At 44.9% G+C, this 17,671-nt stretch overlaps 1 protein-coding gene across 1 annotated transcript; it reads right to left on the bottom strand.

Moving 5' to 3' along the window:
• Positions 1-3,975: 3,975 nt before the first annotated feature.
• Positions 3,976-6,346, bottom strand: LOC124699823 (bZIP transcription factor RISBZ5-like). The gene is made up of 6 exons (XM_047232061.1): positions 6,107-6,346; positions 5,894-6,017; positions 5,411-5,546; positions 5,214-5,289; positions 4,791-4,916; positions 3,976-4,710 (listed from the first exon to the last, which is right to left on the bottom strand). Exons 1-6 carry the CDS (start codon positions 6,263-6,265, stop codon positions 4,453-4,455), a joined length of 879 nt encoding a protein of 292 aa, XP_047088017.1. The 5' UTR covers positions 6,266-6,346; the 3' UTR covers positions 3,976-4,452.
• Positions 6,347-17,671: the final 11,325 nt, after the last annotated feature.

Here is a 17,671-nt window from a genome sequence, read left to right as displayed (position 1 = left end):
TAAAATAACACAAACAGGATATAATTTCATAATCTTATCCATATAACGCTAAAGGTAATAAACATGTAATCCATGCAAAAGCCTTGCGTGAGAGAAAAAGAACAAAATGGTAGCCAAGGACAACTTGCTGGAAAGTATTAGCATGGATTCAGATCGGGGATGCATAAGCTCTAATCAAGCATACATGCACATACCCGGCAAGTCATCTTTGGCTACATTCCGCTCTATCTCTTCTCACATATGGCCATTGACAGCATAACTCGAAACTGTTACTGCCTTTTGGGTGACAACAAGCACTGAACTAAACCCCTGCAGGACGCACAGTGCTACAGGGAAAGGGGATGGTGTGTGTCCATATCCACGCCTGGCCATTGGCTCCTGCTTGCTATACTGGATGTTCAGCTATCTAAATGTGTATCTGTACGTCTGCTTGGTCCTTCTGCCTTGCTATATATATACCTCCAAAAGAATAACCTCAAGATATGGTCTGTCCCTTTTGTCATGGAACTTGTCAAAGGCGTCGGTGCCTGGGGAGTCTTTTGGATGGAGGTGTTAGGTTTGATATGGGTAGATATTCTGTCCACTTCCATTCAGAACAATGTGGATTTACTGAAATCATACATTTGTGTGGTAGGTTTACCAAGTAATTTCTCTATTTTAGCAGTTATCACTTCAGCGTTATTTGAAATGCTTGGATGCAGGATAAAGTTAAAATGCTTAGATGCAGGATAAAGTTAGGAAAACTCATAAGCGGTATTTATAAGTATAAATTGTGAAACAAGACAAAAGCTTCCACGCGGTAACATCAAAAACATATTTGGCAGAAGCTTAGAAACTTTTGAAAATCTAAGCAATAAAATTTTGATGATTTATAGATTGTTCAAGAATTTATGCAGTGTGAAGATCCGTGCATCTGCAACCCATTATGTTTTCCTGAAATCACATAAGAGAAACTAAAGCCTAGCCACAACTACCATGCATATAGCTGTTGGAAAGTCAAATATTCTTTTCCAAACCATATTTGCCTTTGTGTAGCAAACCTGAAAGAGTAAGCAGATCATTAAGTTTGACTGATCAATAATATTAGACTCTGATGCCTATGTTCCTCTCAGGCTGTCAGGAATTTATGATCCACCAGTTGGTTCTTTTGTCGCCAATTGATTGGGTGAGGGCTGAGGGGCAGTCAGAGACTGAGAGTTAATTTATTTACTTCGCCTTTTTCGCTTTGGTTCAATATCTTTCTAAGAGAACATTTCCTTCATCCCTGGAATCATCCTTCATGATGTGGTGGGGATGTCATTCCAGATTGCCTGCCACATGCTTTTAAAAGCAGTGCCCATCATTGGTGTTAATCAGATTGGGCCACGTTGCACACGTGTTATTTCTTGTGAATACATGTTTTATTTGACTTAGATTGGAAAAGATATTGCATAAAGTATTTAAGTTTGATTCACAGCACTACGTTCATCAACGACCAATATATTTTCTTAGCGAAGTCTTATCACCATCCAAGCAGCGCTACCTGCGTTATAAGAAGCTGGCATATGGAGTTTTCATGTTAGCAAGGAAGTTAAGGCATTACTTCTCGGCACATCCAATAATAGTGGTAAATGAGGCACCCCTCTCAAACATTTTGAACAATCTAGAAGCTACCAGACGTGTCTCCCTTTGGGGAATCGAACTTTTCCCTCGGGACATCACATACGAAAAGAGAAAAGCAATCAAGTCGCAAATTCTGCCGGACTTTGTCGCGGAGTGGATGGAACTCCAAAACACAGGTCCTCCGGATCTGTTGAGTACTTGGCATATGAACTTCGATGGGTCCAAAAGAGTAGAAGGAGCTAGAGCAGGCGTGGTACTGGTTACGCCGCAAGGTGACAAAATGAAGTACATACCTCACCTAAATAATTTTTGCAGGCTTGCTGGACCTCACCTAAATGTACACATCCAACTCTGGTCATGCCACTATCAGTCTAAACTGAAAAATCAAGTTGAATTGCCTGTGGATGGTTATGTATTAACCAAAGAAGTACACGATTCTCAGCTAAAATAACGCAAACAGGATATAATTTCATAATCTTATCCATATAACGCTAAAGGTAATAAACATGTAATCCATGCAAAAGCCTTGTGTGAGAGAAAAAGAACAAAATGGTAGCCAAGGACAACTTGCCGGAAAGTATTAGCATGGATTCAGATTGGGGATGCATAAGCTCCCCTCAAGCATACATGCACATACCCGGCAAGTCATCCTTGGCTACATTCCGCTCTCTATCTCTTCTCACATATGGCCATTGACAGCATAACTCGAAACTGTTACTGCCTTTTGGGTGACAACAAGCACTGAACTAAACTCCTGTAGGACGCACACTGCTACAGGAAATGGGGATGATGTGTGTCCATATCCACGCATGGCCATTGGCTCCTGCTTGCTATACTGGATGTTCAGCTATCTAAATGTGTATCTATATGTCTGCTTGGTCCTTCTGTCTTGCTATATATATACCTCCAAAAGAATAATCTCAAGATATGGTCTGTCCCTTTTGTTATGGAACTTGTCAAAGGCGTCGGTGCCTGAGGCTTTTTGATGGAGGTGTTAGGTTTGATATGGGTAGATATTCTGTCCACCTCCATTCAGAACAGTGTGGTTCTACTAAAATCATACATTGTGTGGTAGGTTTACCAAGTAATTTCTCTATTTTAGCAGTTATCACTTCAGCATTATTTGGAATGCTTGGATGCAGGATAAACTTAGGAAAACTCATAAGCGGTATTTATAAGTCTAAATTTTCAAAGAAGACAAAAGCTTCCACACGGTAACATCAAAACAGATTTGGTTAAATAATGGCAGAAGGTTAGAAATTCTTGAAAATATAAGCGATCACATTTTGATGATTCATAGATTGTTGAAGAATTTATGCAGTGTAAAGATCTGTACATCTGCAACCCATTATGTTTTCCTGAAATCACATAAGAGAAACTAAAGCCTAGCCACACAATAAGAACTACCATGCATATAGCTGTTGGAAAGTCAAATATTCTGTTTCCAAACCATATTGGCCTTTGTGTAGCAAATCTGAAAGAGTAAGCAGATCATTAAGTTTGATTGATCAATTATATTACACTCTGATGCCTATGTTACTCTTAGGCTGTCAGGAATTCATGATCCACAAGTTGGTTCTTTTGTCGCCAAGTGATTGGGTGAGGGGCAGTCAGAGACTGAGAGTTAATTTATTTATTTCGCTTTTTTGCTTTGGTTCAATCTCTTTCTAAGACAACATTTCCTTCTTCCCTGGAATCATCCTTCTCTATTTGGTGGGGATGTCATTCCAGATTGCCTGCCACACATGCTTTTAAAAGCAGTACCCATCATTGGTGTCAATCAGATTGGGCCAAGTTGCACATGTGTTATTTCTTGTGAATACAAGTTTTATTTAGCTTATATTGGAAAAGATATTGCATAAAGTATTAAAGCTTGATTCACATCATTACGTTTCTCAAAGAACGGCAGATACGATTCCTTCAGGCTGTCCTATTAGATGTAAGGGGACCAAGAATAAAACTATGTGGCCCAACAACAAGAATGGAAATATAGCATGTTTGAGCAATGCCATACGTTTCTTCAACGGCATCATGCGTTTTGGGTGGGGGAAAAGGTACTGCAAGTGGTGCCCCTTGGACTTTCCAGAGGCAACTTCACTTTCCGACGATTTTTATTCGGTCAACCCTTTCCGTCTTATTCTTTCCACCTGTTGTTCCTCCATGTTTTTAGGGTGTGCAGAATTTTTTTCTCATTTATTGTAGTCCCTGCAGAAAGCAACAAAGACGTTCCTTGAACTGCTAGATATAATTTTAGATCAAGTAACCTGGTAAAGTTTGGCATTTGTTTTCATGAAAAAGGTTTCCTTTGTTTTTCCTTTAACATAATCATATCACTGAGCTCAACTGAATCCTAAGCACAAGTCTCATCGTCCGTTACTTAAAATAGTGGTTATTTTAATTATTACAAGGATATTTGATTTACATTCCACTCTGCTTTCGCAGTTTTGGACAAACAGAAGCTCTTTTTGAGCTGGAAGCTGAGTATGATCAAGTGTTGAGGTTGGCATCGTTTCGTCGGAACAGCCAACAGCTGTTATTTTGCACCGATGCAGTACATCAGAGCTATATCAAAGAACCTAGTAACTGATGCATAGCTAACCATTCTATACAAGCATGAATGAAAGCAATCTGTGACAGGAGTTACAGAACTACTAGACAGAGGGCACCTCGATTGGCTTCAGTCTTGCAGATAAACAGCTGTGCATACAGTCGCCACCCACCAGTACACAGGACACAGGACAGTTTCACTCCCTTCAGAGTTTCCTTTTAGTGCCCTTCAGTGTTTAGTACCTTTGCAGCTTACCGCTTGTGCTATTGCTTTACTGGGAGGTGCTGCTTGGGTGTTAAATCTTAAGGCCACATGTCAGCAGAGCAGCTAGTCACCTCGGTGGACATCCGGTTATCCAGGCTCTCTAGGCTCGCTGTGCTTTGCACCGTCGAAGTCTGACCTCTGAAGCGTGCACTGTCCCCTGGGAAACCCAACCCTGTGGCTGTGAGCACGTCCAACGCTTGGCACATCTTCCTGGAGTTCAGAAATGGTGCCAGCCCATGTTGTCCTAGGCCGCAGGACACTGCGCTTCTCCCTACCATATCTTCTGCCATTTTTACCTGTGGAGCCAATTTCAGATATTTACGGAACTGATGATCGTTTAGAGGTGACATTTAAATCAGAGGGAAACTGCTGTTACCTTGATTCTTAAGGTCTCTACGTCTGATTTGAGGATCCTATTGTCTGTGACCGCGGTGGTGAACTGCTGGTTTGCGTCCGTAAGTTGCTTGAAGAGGGCCGCACTTTCACTTTTAAGTTGTTCGACCTGCTCAGGATGGCAGATGTCAATGGTCATAACTCATAAGCTTGAAACAAACTTTTGTCATGGCATGTGCAATAGGAAGGCCTTGCTGAGCTCAGTGTACTAGGCACTAGATATTTGCCAAAACCATCAAGTTGATCTAAGCCTAAATGTCTAACTGCAGGAACATCTCTTGGATTCTTGGATCATTTTGCAGTAGAGCTACTGCACTGTCGTAGACTCTTGTGTCGTGCTGCCATAGCAGGGAACATGACCTACAAAGAGGCGATTTTCGTTTGACAAAACTTTGCTTCAAGGTACCTGCAACTCGAGGTCGGTTAGTTGTGCGTGCTTCCTCCTCCTCGATCGCCGAGCTGACTCCCTGTTTGACACCATCCTGAAGTTTTACAAGGGAAATCCATTCAGTCATCATAAAGAAGAAACAGTAAGCTCTTTGTTCAGAGTTCAACAGAATTTACAGAACAAGACAGATGCTGGCTTGATCTGGGTGGCTATACCTTCTTATTCGCCTAGTATCTGATGATTTTCCTCTTCGCTTGCATCGGCCTCCCTCTGTGTTGAGCATTGACTCGCTATCAGAGTCCGACTCGCTTTCGAGAGCCTGGTTCCCTGAAATTGTTCCCCTCGGGCTAGCTGCGACCAAAACAAGGCAGTGGGTGAGACCGATTCCTGGTGCATCTGATTTTGGTATGGTCAATCTCTTTCTCAACTATAAATCAGTGTAGCTCTATGTTTATTATTTATTTAAGATGATTTTAGAAAAACAGCCAATAGAGATAAGTAGTTGATGATGGGTATTTGTTGCTAAATATTTTTTAATAAAATCCATTGTTGCTAAACATGTCCAATTGCTCAGTTGCTCAGGGTTAACGAGTCAATGAATGCAAGAATTGGCTCACATAAACCACCACCAATATTCAACATGGAGATAACAAGATCGGACTCTGTTACAGGTTGAAGGTGTATATGTCGCGACATACCGGAGACAGCTGCCGTCGTCGAGACCGCGTGGTGGTGTGGTGTGCCGAGGCCGTCGGACCACCACGAGTGGCCGGCGTTGCTCCCTTCAAGCCCCTGGGCGTTCTGTTTGAGCACAGGAGGAACCTCAGTTAAGCGCACAGGCACAGGCACAAGGCAACACAGCAGACGCTGAGCCAAGAAGGGAAGCTTGCACTGTGGCAGTGAAAGCTAACCGAGTCGCCGAAGCAGAGGCCCGGCAGGCCGCCGCCGGGGGAGAACACGGCGCCTTGCCCAGGGTAGACCGGACTGTCCCGCTCGGCATCGACGTGGGCGCCGGTGAGGTGCTCCCGTATGAAGGCCTCCAGCTCCAGCTCAGACGCACACTTCTTCATCTTCTCCGGCTGTTCGTTAGCGTGTCTCGTTGCTGTTTGTCTTTCTCAGCAAGGCCTCCTCCGGTGAGGGGGGCGCCTTCATCGCCGGCGACGGGTTTTATACTACTACTACATACATGGGGCAAGATCTGTGGGGACGTGGAAAGCTGGGCCGGGCGATAACTGCTTGGGTGGATGGACAGTGACGCCGGCTGACTCGGATCCTCGTAAGGGAGAGCGTACAATGCTCTCGTGGCCACGTCCGTCGCAGAATACTTAATTGCAAAATTCGGATTTACATTTGGATATCTGATAAAGGGAGTACTAAACTATGTTATCTGATGGCCGTTCTCTCTCGCTGTCTTAGATTTCTTCTGGTGTTGCTCTCGTCGATCGTAGGAAAATCTTTTCTGGGTTCATCGGTTTTTGGGTTTGTTGCTTTTGATTCCAATCTTGTCGTGCAATGGCAGCATGGGGTTAACCTTTTTTCATATCTTACTTCGCACGGGAGCTTAAAATATATTTAGGTTTTGTTGTTTCTTGGGCGACCGAGAAATGGTTATTTGTAAATGAAAGTTAAGAACAATCTAATATTTTCTCCGAAAAGGTAGAACAATCCAATATGAACATTAAATTTGATAAGTACAAAACCGAGAGGACTTTTTCAGTCGGAATTGATGAAAAATGTCAAGAGAAAAAACATTGCTTGATCTATCAATGAATACTTATCTCTCCAAGGCTCTTTCGAAAAGTAAATACTCTTCATAAAACCTAGTACTTGCTCTGGCCGCAAATACATGACGTATAAATTTTGTCAAAAATCAAAGCAAGGCCAGGCTGACTCAGATCCTTGTAAAGCAAGAGTACATAGTTCTGCGTGTAGCCATGTCTGTCGTAGGCTAATTGTTTTGTAAATCGGTTTACCTTAGGATATGTTACTAAATTATCATGTTATCTATCCAATGGCCATTTTGCCACTGCGTCTTAGGTTCTGTCTGGTGTTGTTCTCGTGGATCGTACGAATATCTTGGTTGGTTTAAATCGGCTTTCTGTGTTTTGTCATCTTGAAAAAAATCTAATATTGTATGTATTAGTAGAAAAGATTTATCCTTATGAGTTGTCCTAATGTACTTTAGGAGTTCATTTTTTTAGAGGAAACGTGTCAGACGAGAGAACAATTACAAAGATGAGCTTTCCAACGCTATCTGGTGTACTTTTATACAGGGGTGGACCCAGGACGAAAATGTCCTAGTGTCTCAGTACATCACACAGGAATGCGCATACAAGTAACACACCTCAAAATTTATAATATCTAGCAGTAAAATGCTTAGCAAAATATAGTGTTTCCCTCTATATACTATTCCATCATAAAGTTGTGCAATGAAGTAAAAAGAATCCAAAATAAGAAAACAAATCTGATTGCCGTGAGAATCATATCACATAGACCTCGATTACCTACAGAAGAAATAAAAAAGTTAGTAACATACTAAATAAAATGGTGTTCGTAATGATGCATAAAGTTAGGTGTGTTACATTTTAGAATGGCTCTCTACGGTGCTGGAGGATCTCAAAGCGATCAATGACCGCATCACTGGTAACTTCCCTCATTTATTCTTTCTGCACATAGCAAATAACATTGTGCTTCAAGGCGTCATCGCTGAGATGATCGCACAAGAGCTAATTACATCTCGGGTACAACAACTTGCACCTCATGTGCAAATTAGTACATTAAGTTGCATACTGGGAAGTCGGAGTACATCAACTTGTAAATCCGAATCAGATTAGTACCAGCCTATCGGGCTTTGCCGCGTGTGATGACACAGTCACGATTGGAAACTGCTCTGATCTTAGAAATCTTGACCAAACCCCCCTACTTATTTTGAACACTACGTTAGGGTCCTTATTGCATTAGTCAACAGAACACGACCGTGATAGTGAAATTGATTCCATGTCCGCCTCGGTAGCGCAACACCTAACTCAAACCCCTGCTAAAATCCCCATAAAACACCACGAAAACATTAACATGTTACTACAATCGCCAAAATACAACATCTTTTTGCTTCTTGATACCTCAAAATCGACTACAATGAAGCCGATCACAGGGCGACTGCAACGATACCAAAAAGAGTAAAATGCACCGAACATACCTAAACTTGGCAGCTTAGCCCGCCTCAGTCACCGTACATAAGAATACGTAATATACGGTCACTAAATATGGCTCATGGGTCGTATCGGTCACTGGCGAAGGTAGCACATCGATCGAGCTGCTGCAGGACAGCTCGGCGGGGGCGCGATAGAATCGGCGCGGATCCGCAACCACCTCCCTCTCCAGCTCACTACGATGGAGGCTCCCGCTTACTTTTTCCTCGGCGACCGCATCCTAGGAGGCTTGAGCGCCGACGGCCAAGGTACCCGAGCATCGCAGGCATGGAGGAGCTCGCCGTCCTCATTGGGTACGCCGCCACGCGGTGCAGCGCCGACGTGCTTCATCCTCAGTGCCAGCACCGACGCCCGATCGTGAGGCGGTGGTGGTGCTGGATGGGCAGAAGGGGTGGCCGTGACCCCTTGGGTGGAGGGGACGCCCACATCCGACAACCCTCGATGCCGGCATGGTAAGTGTCTGCCACCTCTCAGGTGAAGGGATTTTTTAGAGGTTGGAAATTAAGGAGGGAGCCTAGGTAAAAAGATTAGTTATTAGGGGGGCTATTTGTAAAAATATTGCACTGCTAGGATCTAGGAGCCCTTTAAAATCTAACAAGTGGGTCCACTACTCGCCACGTCAGCGAATACACCGCTCTACATTTCGCAGTGACAGTTGATGGGTCTCCCCACCGTATTTAGTGAACATAGAATGCGTATTCTTGTGTACGATGATGGAGGCGGGCTAGGCTACCAAGTTTAGGTATGCCCGATGTATTTTATTCATGACAAAACCTCAGGAAACCGAGCAGATGTTCCGGCTGAGGGATCTGGGTCACGTACCATACTGCGGCTGTTCCTCGTTCCACGCGCGAAAGTGCAGGTATGGCGGCATCTCGCCGGAATCTTCGTCGCGAACGGCGCCTGAGCCGTGGCCGCCGGCTTCGTCGAGGAGAAATAGCAATTGAATCTCAATGCGTGATTCTGTTGCTCTCTTTGCCACGAAAAGGTAAGGACCAATATACATAAAACATAAAAGCATGGTCTCTTTTCATAAAAATCCCATGGCTAATGACTGGGAAGGATCTGGAACGGGAAGACAACCTCAAGGTCCTACTTGCAAAACTTCATATGATGACAGGGTCCACCGTGGCACCATTTCGGTCTTTTTTGACTAATCTGATTCGGACTTACAACTTGTTGTACTCCGGCTTCCCAGTTTACAACTTAATGTACTAATTTGCACATGAGGTACAAGTTGTTGTATCTGGGATGTAACTAGCTCATCGCACAAATATGTCTTCACAATTTGTATGGCGGAAAAACATCTCTCAACTGTAGCAGTGGCAACATGCAAGACTAACTTTAGCTTCAATACTCGATAAACCAAGGGATACAAAATATGTTTCCTCGTATCCACCATTTTTTGAGAGAGCTCGCAAATATTATTTATTATAGAGAATCGGTTCGAACATCATCAATGTAATGACGAAGATGATGCCTAAGGTCCATGAGTTCTCCATCATCCAAATCTTTTGGATAAAGTCTAGCTAGATCATTAGAGTGGTTGTACCCCCAGCCCAGCAGAGTTCAAACCCTAGGTTTGACATATGTGTGTCACGTAAAGGCGGAATATTCATTCAGTGGGAGGCGACATTCCCATCGACAACGTGGCGTCTGTGGTGACTTCGTCAATTTCAAGATCCAATTCCCCGACTCAGTCCTTCGAAGGTGCTCACAAGGGTAGTGGTGTTTGTGCGTTCAGGGCATCTCCAACGCGGCGACCCATCCCGCGCCCGCGCGTCCGGATGGGTCGAAACGGACAAAAACGCGGCCCAGCGCGCGGACCCATCCCTAAAACAGATGGCCACCGCGTCAATCTTGGCCACGTTTGCGTGTCCGCGGACACAGAGGGCTGCCCTCTCGTGTCCTCCCCTTGTCCTCCCCTGGCCCCTGTCTACCTCCCAAAACACACCCACTCCACTCCACTCCTAAAACCTAGAGATGACCGACGAAGCTCCTGCCGCCGCCACCACCACCATCGGAGACGAGGCCCACCTTGTCGCTCCTGCCGTGGAGGAGGCTCATGTCCTGGATGTTCCGGTGGTCCCGGAGCGCGCCGGCGACGAAGAAGGCGAAGCCTGAGCTCACCATGGTGCAGAGGGCGATCGAGAGCAAGAAGCAGGCCGACCGGCACAGGACGCCACGAGCAACGGAAGAAGGAGGCTGTTGCCGCGAAGGAGCGGCAGAGGGCGGCGGAGCAGCTCCTCCAACTCCAATCGGAGGCGAAGGCGAAGGCCATGCAAGAGCATGCCATGCTCTTTTACGGTCACGCCGCGCTTGCTCAGCACATGATCGTCCGGGAGCCGGCACGGCCTCAGCGGGAAGCTCCGCCTCATCCGTGACCCGGCCCCTTCCTCCATGGTCAACAGCCCCGCCGGCTGCCCCGTTTGGGTACACGCCCGGCACGCAGGAAATGGTGGCGCCGTCGGGGCGGTACTTGTACCAGTCACGGGATGGGTCACCGGAGGTGGGCGAGTCCATGATGGGGTCGTCGCCTTCGTCCATTGACCTCAACCGTGTGCCGGCGCACTCCAAGGCCCCCAAGCACCTGGGAGCAGCAGCGACGACCGGTGCCCGCAACCTGTTCGACGATTTGTCGGCCGAGCGCGTGCCGCCATCTATGCAGGCAACTTCCACCATGCAGGCCCCTCCATCTTACCTGCCGACGATGCCGACCACCATGCCATATCCGTCGACCGAGCAGGCTCCCCCGCCACCTCCCATTGACATATATGAGGACACCACTGGCCATCCCGGCACCATGAACATCGACCAGGAGCCGTTGTTCGGTGACGAGCTCACATAAGCCGCAGCTGCACAAGCTCGAGGTCGCAGGGTTAGCAAAAGAACCAGGAACTACACGACGCTGGAGGACAGAATGATTGTCGATGCATGGTTGACCATTGGGCAAGATCCATTGACAGGTGCCGAGCAGAAGGGACCGCATTCTGGCGCCGGATCCATGACTACTTCCATGAACATCGCCGGTACGGAGAGGAGCCATTTGACAACGATCGCAACGAGTTGTCCCTCCAAAAGAGGTTGGGAACAATTCAAACGCAATGCAACAAGTTCCAGGCGGCGTATGATCAAGTGAAGCGGATTCCCATTAGCGGCATGGGCATGAAGGACTTGGTATGATTTTTAACCTCAACCTGTTCATTCGTTGTTTGCACATATGTTTGTCATTGTTGTCTCGCTTTGCTCTAGGTGTGGCAAGCTTTGGATTTCTTCAAAAATAACAATGAAGGAAAGACCTTTGGCTTCCCTCATTGTTGGAAGGAACTCCATGGCACCCCAAGTTCCAGGAGGGGTATGAGGGGTACATGGCGACCTTGACTGGCAACAAGACTGCCAAAGATCCCACTGTCATTGACCTTGATGGTGGCCAGCCTTGTGGTAGCTCCGCTTCTCGTGCAAGCCGTCCATGAGGCCACAAGTGAACCAAGGCCGACATGAAGCGTGATGCTTCGGCCATGCAATTGTTCGGCACCTTGAAGGAGATGTATGCTAAGAAAGAGGTGTCCACGGACAAGAGGGATGAGAGGAGGCGCCAGGAGAAGGAAGAGGACAGTAAGAACTACTTCGATGTCCAAAAGAGGAAGCTTGAGATTGAAGAGGTGAATGCCAAGACGAAGTGATAAGGAGATCCTGGCGGATCCTCCTAGGTGTTGCCCGATCTTTCACAGCGAGAACCCGGGTAGATAGAATCTCCCAACAACGCGATGAACGCAGCCTGGAGAAGAGGGAGGAATCCAGCAAGCAACGGATCGATGAACGATACGCCTCAAACCTGAGCTAGACAATCCTTGATGAATACAAGAAACTTCGCATCGGATCTTATTACGAACTAGATAAACGGCAGCGCCGTACCCCCGGAGGGATGATACACATGAACACACGCAATAGTTTTAACCTAAACTTGTCTACCTCTAACCCTAGCCACATCAGCCCTTATATGAGAGGGTGGTGGCCGGCCAAGCCCCTAGTGGGCCTCCCTAGTTCGACTCAGACAAGCCCAAGTCGAAACACACAACTTATTAAAAACCCTAGCTAATTGGCCCACATATGACCATAGATATAAAATACATAAAATAAGATAACTAGCTACGCGGAGTCCTGAAATTGGGCTTCACCTTGGCCTTCATTCCCGTATCATCCCCCCTTCAAGAAGCGTTGTCCCCAACGCGTGAGGGTCTTCTGGAAAAGGTAACGTGATATGAACATCACACGTCCGCGCCGTCTTCAAGTCTTGCCTGCCTACCACACCACATCCTCCCTCTCGGCGTGCTTGACTTGATACAGCACTTGGCGCCTCCTTTCTTCTCCACATGAGCTTGGACTTCGGCGCCAATACCTTCTTCTTCCGAGGTCTTGATGGAACCCTGTGTTGCTGAATATGAACTTTCTTTGTGCAACCCCGCAAACGAGTAATGTCTGGGCCACAAAGCTGTCGAACACGACCATCATTGCCTCTATGCATCCGCGGTGTCGCGGAAAACTGGACTACAGTACTCCTAGCACGGTAGTGCCGCTGCCCACTGTCTCCACTGACGCGCTTGATACGTCTCAAACGTATCTATAATTTCTTATGTTCCATGCTACTTTTATGATGATACTCACATGTTTTATACACATTATATGTCATTATTATGCATTTTCCGGCACTAACCTATTGGCGAGATGCCGAAGAGCCAGTTGTTGTTTTCTGCTGTTTTTGGTTTCAGAAATCCTAGTAAGGAAATATTCTCGGAATTGGACGAAATCAACGCCCGGGGGCTTATTTTTCCACGAAGCTTCCGGAAGACCGAGGGAGATACGAAGTGGGGCCACGAGGCGACGCCACACTAGGGCGGCGCGGCCGGGCTTGGGCCCGCGCGGCCCTAGCGTGTGGGTCCCTCGTGACGCCCCCGACCTCGCCCTTCCGCCTACTTAAAGTCTTCGTCGCGAAACCCTCCGTACCGAGAGCCACGATACGGAAAACCTTCCGGAGACGCAGCCGCCGCCAATCCCATCTCGGGGATTCAGGAGATCGCCTCCGGCACCCTCGCCGGAGAGGGAATCATCTCCCGGAGGGCTCTTCATCGCCATGATCGCCTCCGGATCGATGTGTGAGTAGTTCACCCCTGGACTATGGGTCCATAGCAGTAGCTAGATGGTCTTCTTCTCCTCATTGTGCTATCATGTTAGATCTTGTGAGCTGCCTACCATGATCAAGATCATCTATTTGTAATGCTACATGTTGTGTTTGTTGGGATCCGATGAATATTGAATACTATGTCAAGTTGATTATCAATCTATCATATATGTTGTTTATGTTCTTGCATGCTCTCCGTTGCTAGTAGAGGCTCCGGCCAAGTTGATACTTGTAACTCCAAGAGGGAGTATTTATGCTTGATAGTGGGTTCATGCCTCCATTGAATGCGGGACGAGTGACGAAAGTTCTAAGGTTGTGGATGTGCTTGTTGCCACTAGGGATAAAACATCGATGCTTTGTCTAAGGATATTTGTGTTGATTACATTACGCACCATACTTAATGCAATTGTCTCGTTGTTTACAACTTAATACCGGAAGGGGTTCGGATGATAACCTCGAAAGTGGACTTTTTAGGCATAGATGCATGCTCGGATAGCGGTCTATGTACTTTGTTGTAATGCCTCGATTAAATCTCATAGTACTCATCATGATATATGTATGTGCATTGTTATGCCTTCTTTATTTGTCAATTGCCCAACCGTAATTCGTTCACCCAACATGCTATTTATCTTATGGGAGAGACACCACTAGTGAACTGTGGACCCCGGTCCATTCTTTACATTTGAAATACAATCTACCGCAATTGTTCTTTACTCGTTCTTCGCAAACAATCATCATCTTCCACACTATACGGTTAATCCTTTGTTTTCAGCAAGCCGGTGAGATTGACAACCTCACTGTTACGTTGGGGCAAAGTACTTTGATTGTGTTGTGCATGTTCCACGTTGGCGCCGGAATCCCTGGTGTTGCGCCGCACTACACTTCGCCGCCATCAACCTTCAACGTGCTTCTTGGCTCCTACTGGTTCGATAAACCTTGGTTTCTTTATGAGGGAAAACTTGCTATCGTACGCATCACACCTTCCTCTTGGGGTTCCCAACGGACGTGTGTTAACTGCACGCATCAAGCTCTTTTTCTGGCGCTGTTGCCGGGGAGATCAAGACACGCTGCAAGGGGAGTCTTCCACTTCCAATCTCTTTACTTTGTTTTTGTCTTGCTTTATTTTATTTACTACTTTGTTTGCTGCACTAAAACAAAACACACAAAAATTAGTTGCTAGCTTTACTTTAGTTACTGTCTTGTTTGCGTTCTCTATATTAAAAACACAAAAAAATTAGTTACTTGCATTTACTTTGTTTTGTTATCATGTCTAGCTCTGAACCTGTTACTTCTTCACCTGAGGAATTAATCTTTACTTTTAAACAAGGGGATGAGGAGAGTTTTAAAGATGCTTGGTCTAGAATTTTTGATTCTTATCGTAAAGTCGAACCTCAAATGACTCTAAGTTTGCTCCTTAGTAACTTTTATTTTGGGCTTATGATTCGCTATAGATATGCCTTGGATGCTGTAGTGGGAGGAGATTTCCTTCATTGCAATGGGGATCAAGCTTTTAATGCCATAAAAAATTGGTTGCATCACATAGTTCAGCTAATAACTTTGATTCAGCTCTTATTAGCATTTATAATAGATTAAACACTCTTGAGACAAATACATCTTGCTTGAAAGAAAGGTATAGTCAGATTCGTGAGCGCCTTGATCATGTTTTAGTAAACTCTGAACCTTCAATGTGGGACCCTACTATTAAAGTTACTATTGGTGGTGAAGATTTTTATGCCCGTTGTGATATTACGTCTGAATTTTTCCTTATGCCTAAGAGTATTTATGAATCTTTGACACTTTGGGGACTTACTGAAGGTGGAGAAGGAATAACTCTCACCGATAACTCTATTATAATTCCTAAGGGGATAGCCGAGGGTGTGTTCACAACCATTCTGGGAAGAACGGTATCCACTGATTATCTTGTTATTGAATGTGTAGGAACAGGGCAAATCACACTTGGAAGATCCCTGCTGAAACTATTGGGAGCAATCATAGATGTGGGAAAAGGCACCCTAAAATTCACCTCTACACCGGGAGGCGGCCATGTATTCCCTAAACCAAAGAGTAAGAAAAAGAGTAAGAAGGGTAGGCGCAAAGCCCGAGGTAATAATGTTGATGCTTCATCTCTTGATAACACTTGATTCACACTTTCTGCGCCTAGATGAAAGGCGTTAAAGAAAAGCGCTTATGGGAGACAACCCATTATTTACTTCTGCACTTTGTTTTATATTTGAGTCTTGGAAGTTGTTACTACTGTAGCAACCTCTCCTTATCTTTATTTTATTGCATTGTTGTGCCAAGTAAAGTCTTTGATAGTAAAGTCAATACTAGATTTGGATTACTAGCGCAGAAACAGTATTTCTTGTCGTCACGAATTTGGGCAGTGGTTCTCTCGTAGGTAACTCGGAAAAATCTGCCAATTTACGTGCGTGATCCTCGGATATGTACGCAACTTTCATTCAATTTGAGCATTTTCATCCGAGCAAGTTAAGTGCCCCTGGAAAATTCGTCTTTACGGACTGTCTCGTTTTGACAGATTCTGCCTTTTATTTCGCATTGCCTGTTTTGCTATGTTTGATGGATTTCTTTGTTCCATTAACTTTCAGTAGCTTTGTGCAATGTCCGAAGTGTTAAGAATGATTATGTCACCTCTGTATATATGAATTTTCAATTATGCACTAACCCTCTAATGAGTTTGTTTTGAGTTTGGTGTGGAGGAAGTTTTCAAGGGTCAAGAGAGGAGGATGATACAATATGATCAAGAAGAGTGAAAAGTCTAAGCTTGGGGATGCCCCCGTGGTTCATCCCCGCATATTTTAAGAAGACTCAAGCATCTAAGCTTGGGGATGCCCAAGGCATCCCCTTCTTCATCGACAACTTATCGAGTCACCTCTAGTGAAACTATATTTTTATTCGATCACATCTTATGTGCTTTACTTGGAGCGTCTGTTTGTTTTTATTTTTGTTTTGTTTGAATAAAATCGGATCCTAGCATTCTTTGTGTGGGAGAGAGACACGCTCCGTCTGTTTCGTATGAACACATGTGTTCTTAGCTTTATTCTTAATGTTCATTGCGAAGGTTGAACTACTTCGTTCATTGATATATGGTTGGAAACGGAAAATGCCGCATGTGGTAAATGGTATAATGTCTTGAATAATTTGATACTTGGCAATTGTTGTGCTCATATAGATCATGTTTAAGCTCTTGCATCATGTACTTTGCACCTATTAATGAATAACTACATAGAGCTTGTTAAAATTTGGTTTGCATGATTGGTCTCTCTAAGTCTAGATATTTTCTGGTTGAGGTGTTTGAACAACAAGGAGACGATGTAAAGTCTTATAATACTTACAATATGTTCATATGTGAGTCTTTCTGCACCATTTCATACTTGAGTTTGCTTCAAACAACCTTGCTAGCCTAGCCTTGTATTGAGAGGGATTCTTCTCGTGCATCCAAATCCTTGAGCCAAAATCCATGCCATTTGTGTCCACCATACCTACCTACCACATGGTATTTCTCTCGCCATTCCAAAGTACATTACTTGAGTGCTACCTTTAAACTTCTATTCTTTGCCTTTACAATACATAGCTCATGGGAAAATAGCCTTAAAAACTATTGTGGTGAAGAATATGTACTTATGTATCTTATTTCTTAATAAGTTGCTTGTTGAGCGGTAACCATGTTTCTAGGGACGCCATCAACTTTTACCTTTGTTGAATATCATGTGAGTTGCTATGCATGTTTGTCTTGTCTGAAGTAAGGGCGATTTTCATGATCAAATGGTTTGAGTATGCATATTGTTAGAGAAGAACATTGGGCCGCTAACTAAAGCCATGAATCATGGTGGAAGTTTTAGTTTGGACACAAAACCTCAATCTCTTATGAGAATATTATCTGTTGTTGAATGCTTAAGCATTAAAAGAGGAGTCCATTATCTATTGTCTATGTTGTCCCGGTATGGGTGTCTAAGTTGAGAATGATCAAAAGCGAGAAATCCAATGCGAACCTTCTCCTTAGACCCTTGTACAGGCGGCATAGAGTGATGCGTGTAGTTGACACGTCCGTTGGGAACCCCAAGAGGAAG

The sequence above is a fragment of the Lolium rigidum genome, chromosome 1 (genome assembly GCF_022539505.1).
Source record: "Lolium rigidum isolate FL_2022 chromosome 1, APGP_CSIRO_Lrig_0.1, whole genome shotgun sequence".
Taxonomy (NCBI): Eukaryota; Viridiplantae; Streptophyta; class Magnoliopsida; order Poales; family Poaceae; genus Lolium; species Lolium rigidum.
The sequence above is the reverse complement of the archived record's forward strand: the minus strand, read 5'-3'. Positions and strand labels throughout refer to the sequence as shown.

Bases quoted from the DNA above. Each gene is read 5' to 3' on its own strand.
- LOC124699823 (XM_047232061.1), bottom strand. From the start codon at position 6,265: ATGAAGAAGTGTGCGTCTGAGCTGGAGCTGGAGGCCTTCATACGGGAG. The intron at 6,018-6,106 runs GTTAGCTTTCAC...CGCTTAACTGAG, and splicing joins GCCTCTGCTTCGGCGACTCG to GTTCCTCCTGTGCTCAAACA. The intron at 4,917-5,213 runs GTACCTTGAAGC...CATCCTGAGCAG, and splicing joins TAACCGACCTCGAGTTGCAG to GTCGAACAACTTAAAAGTGA.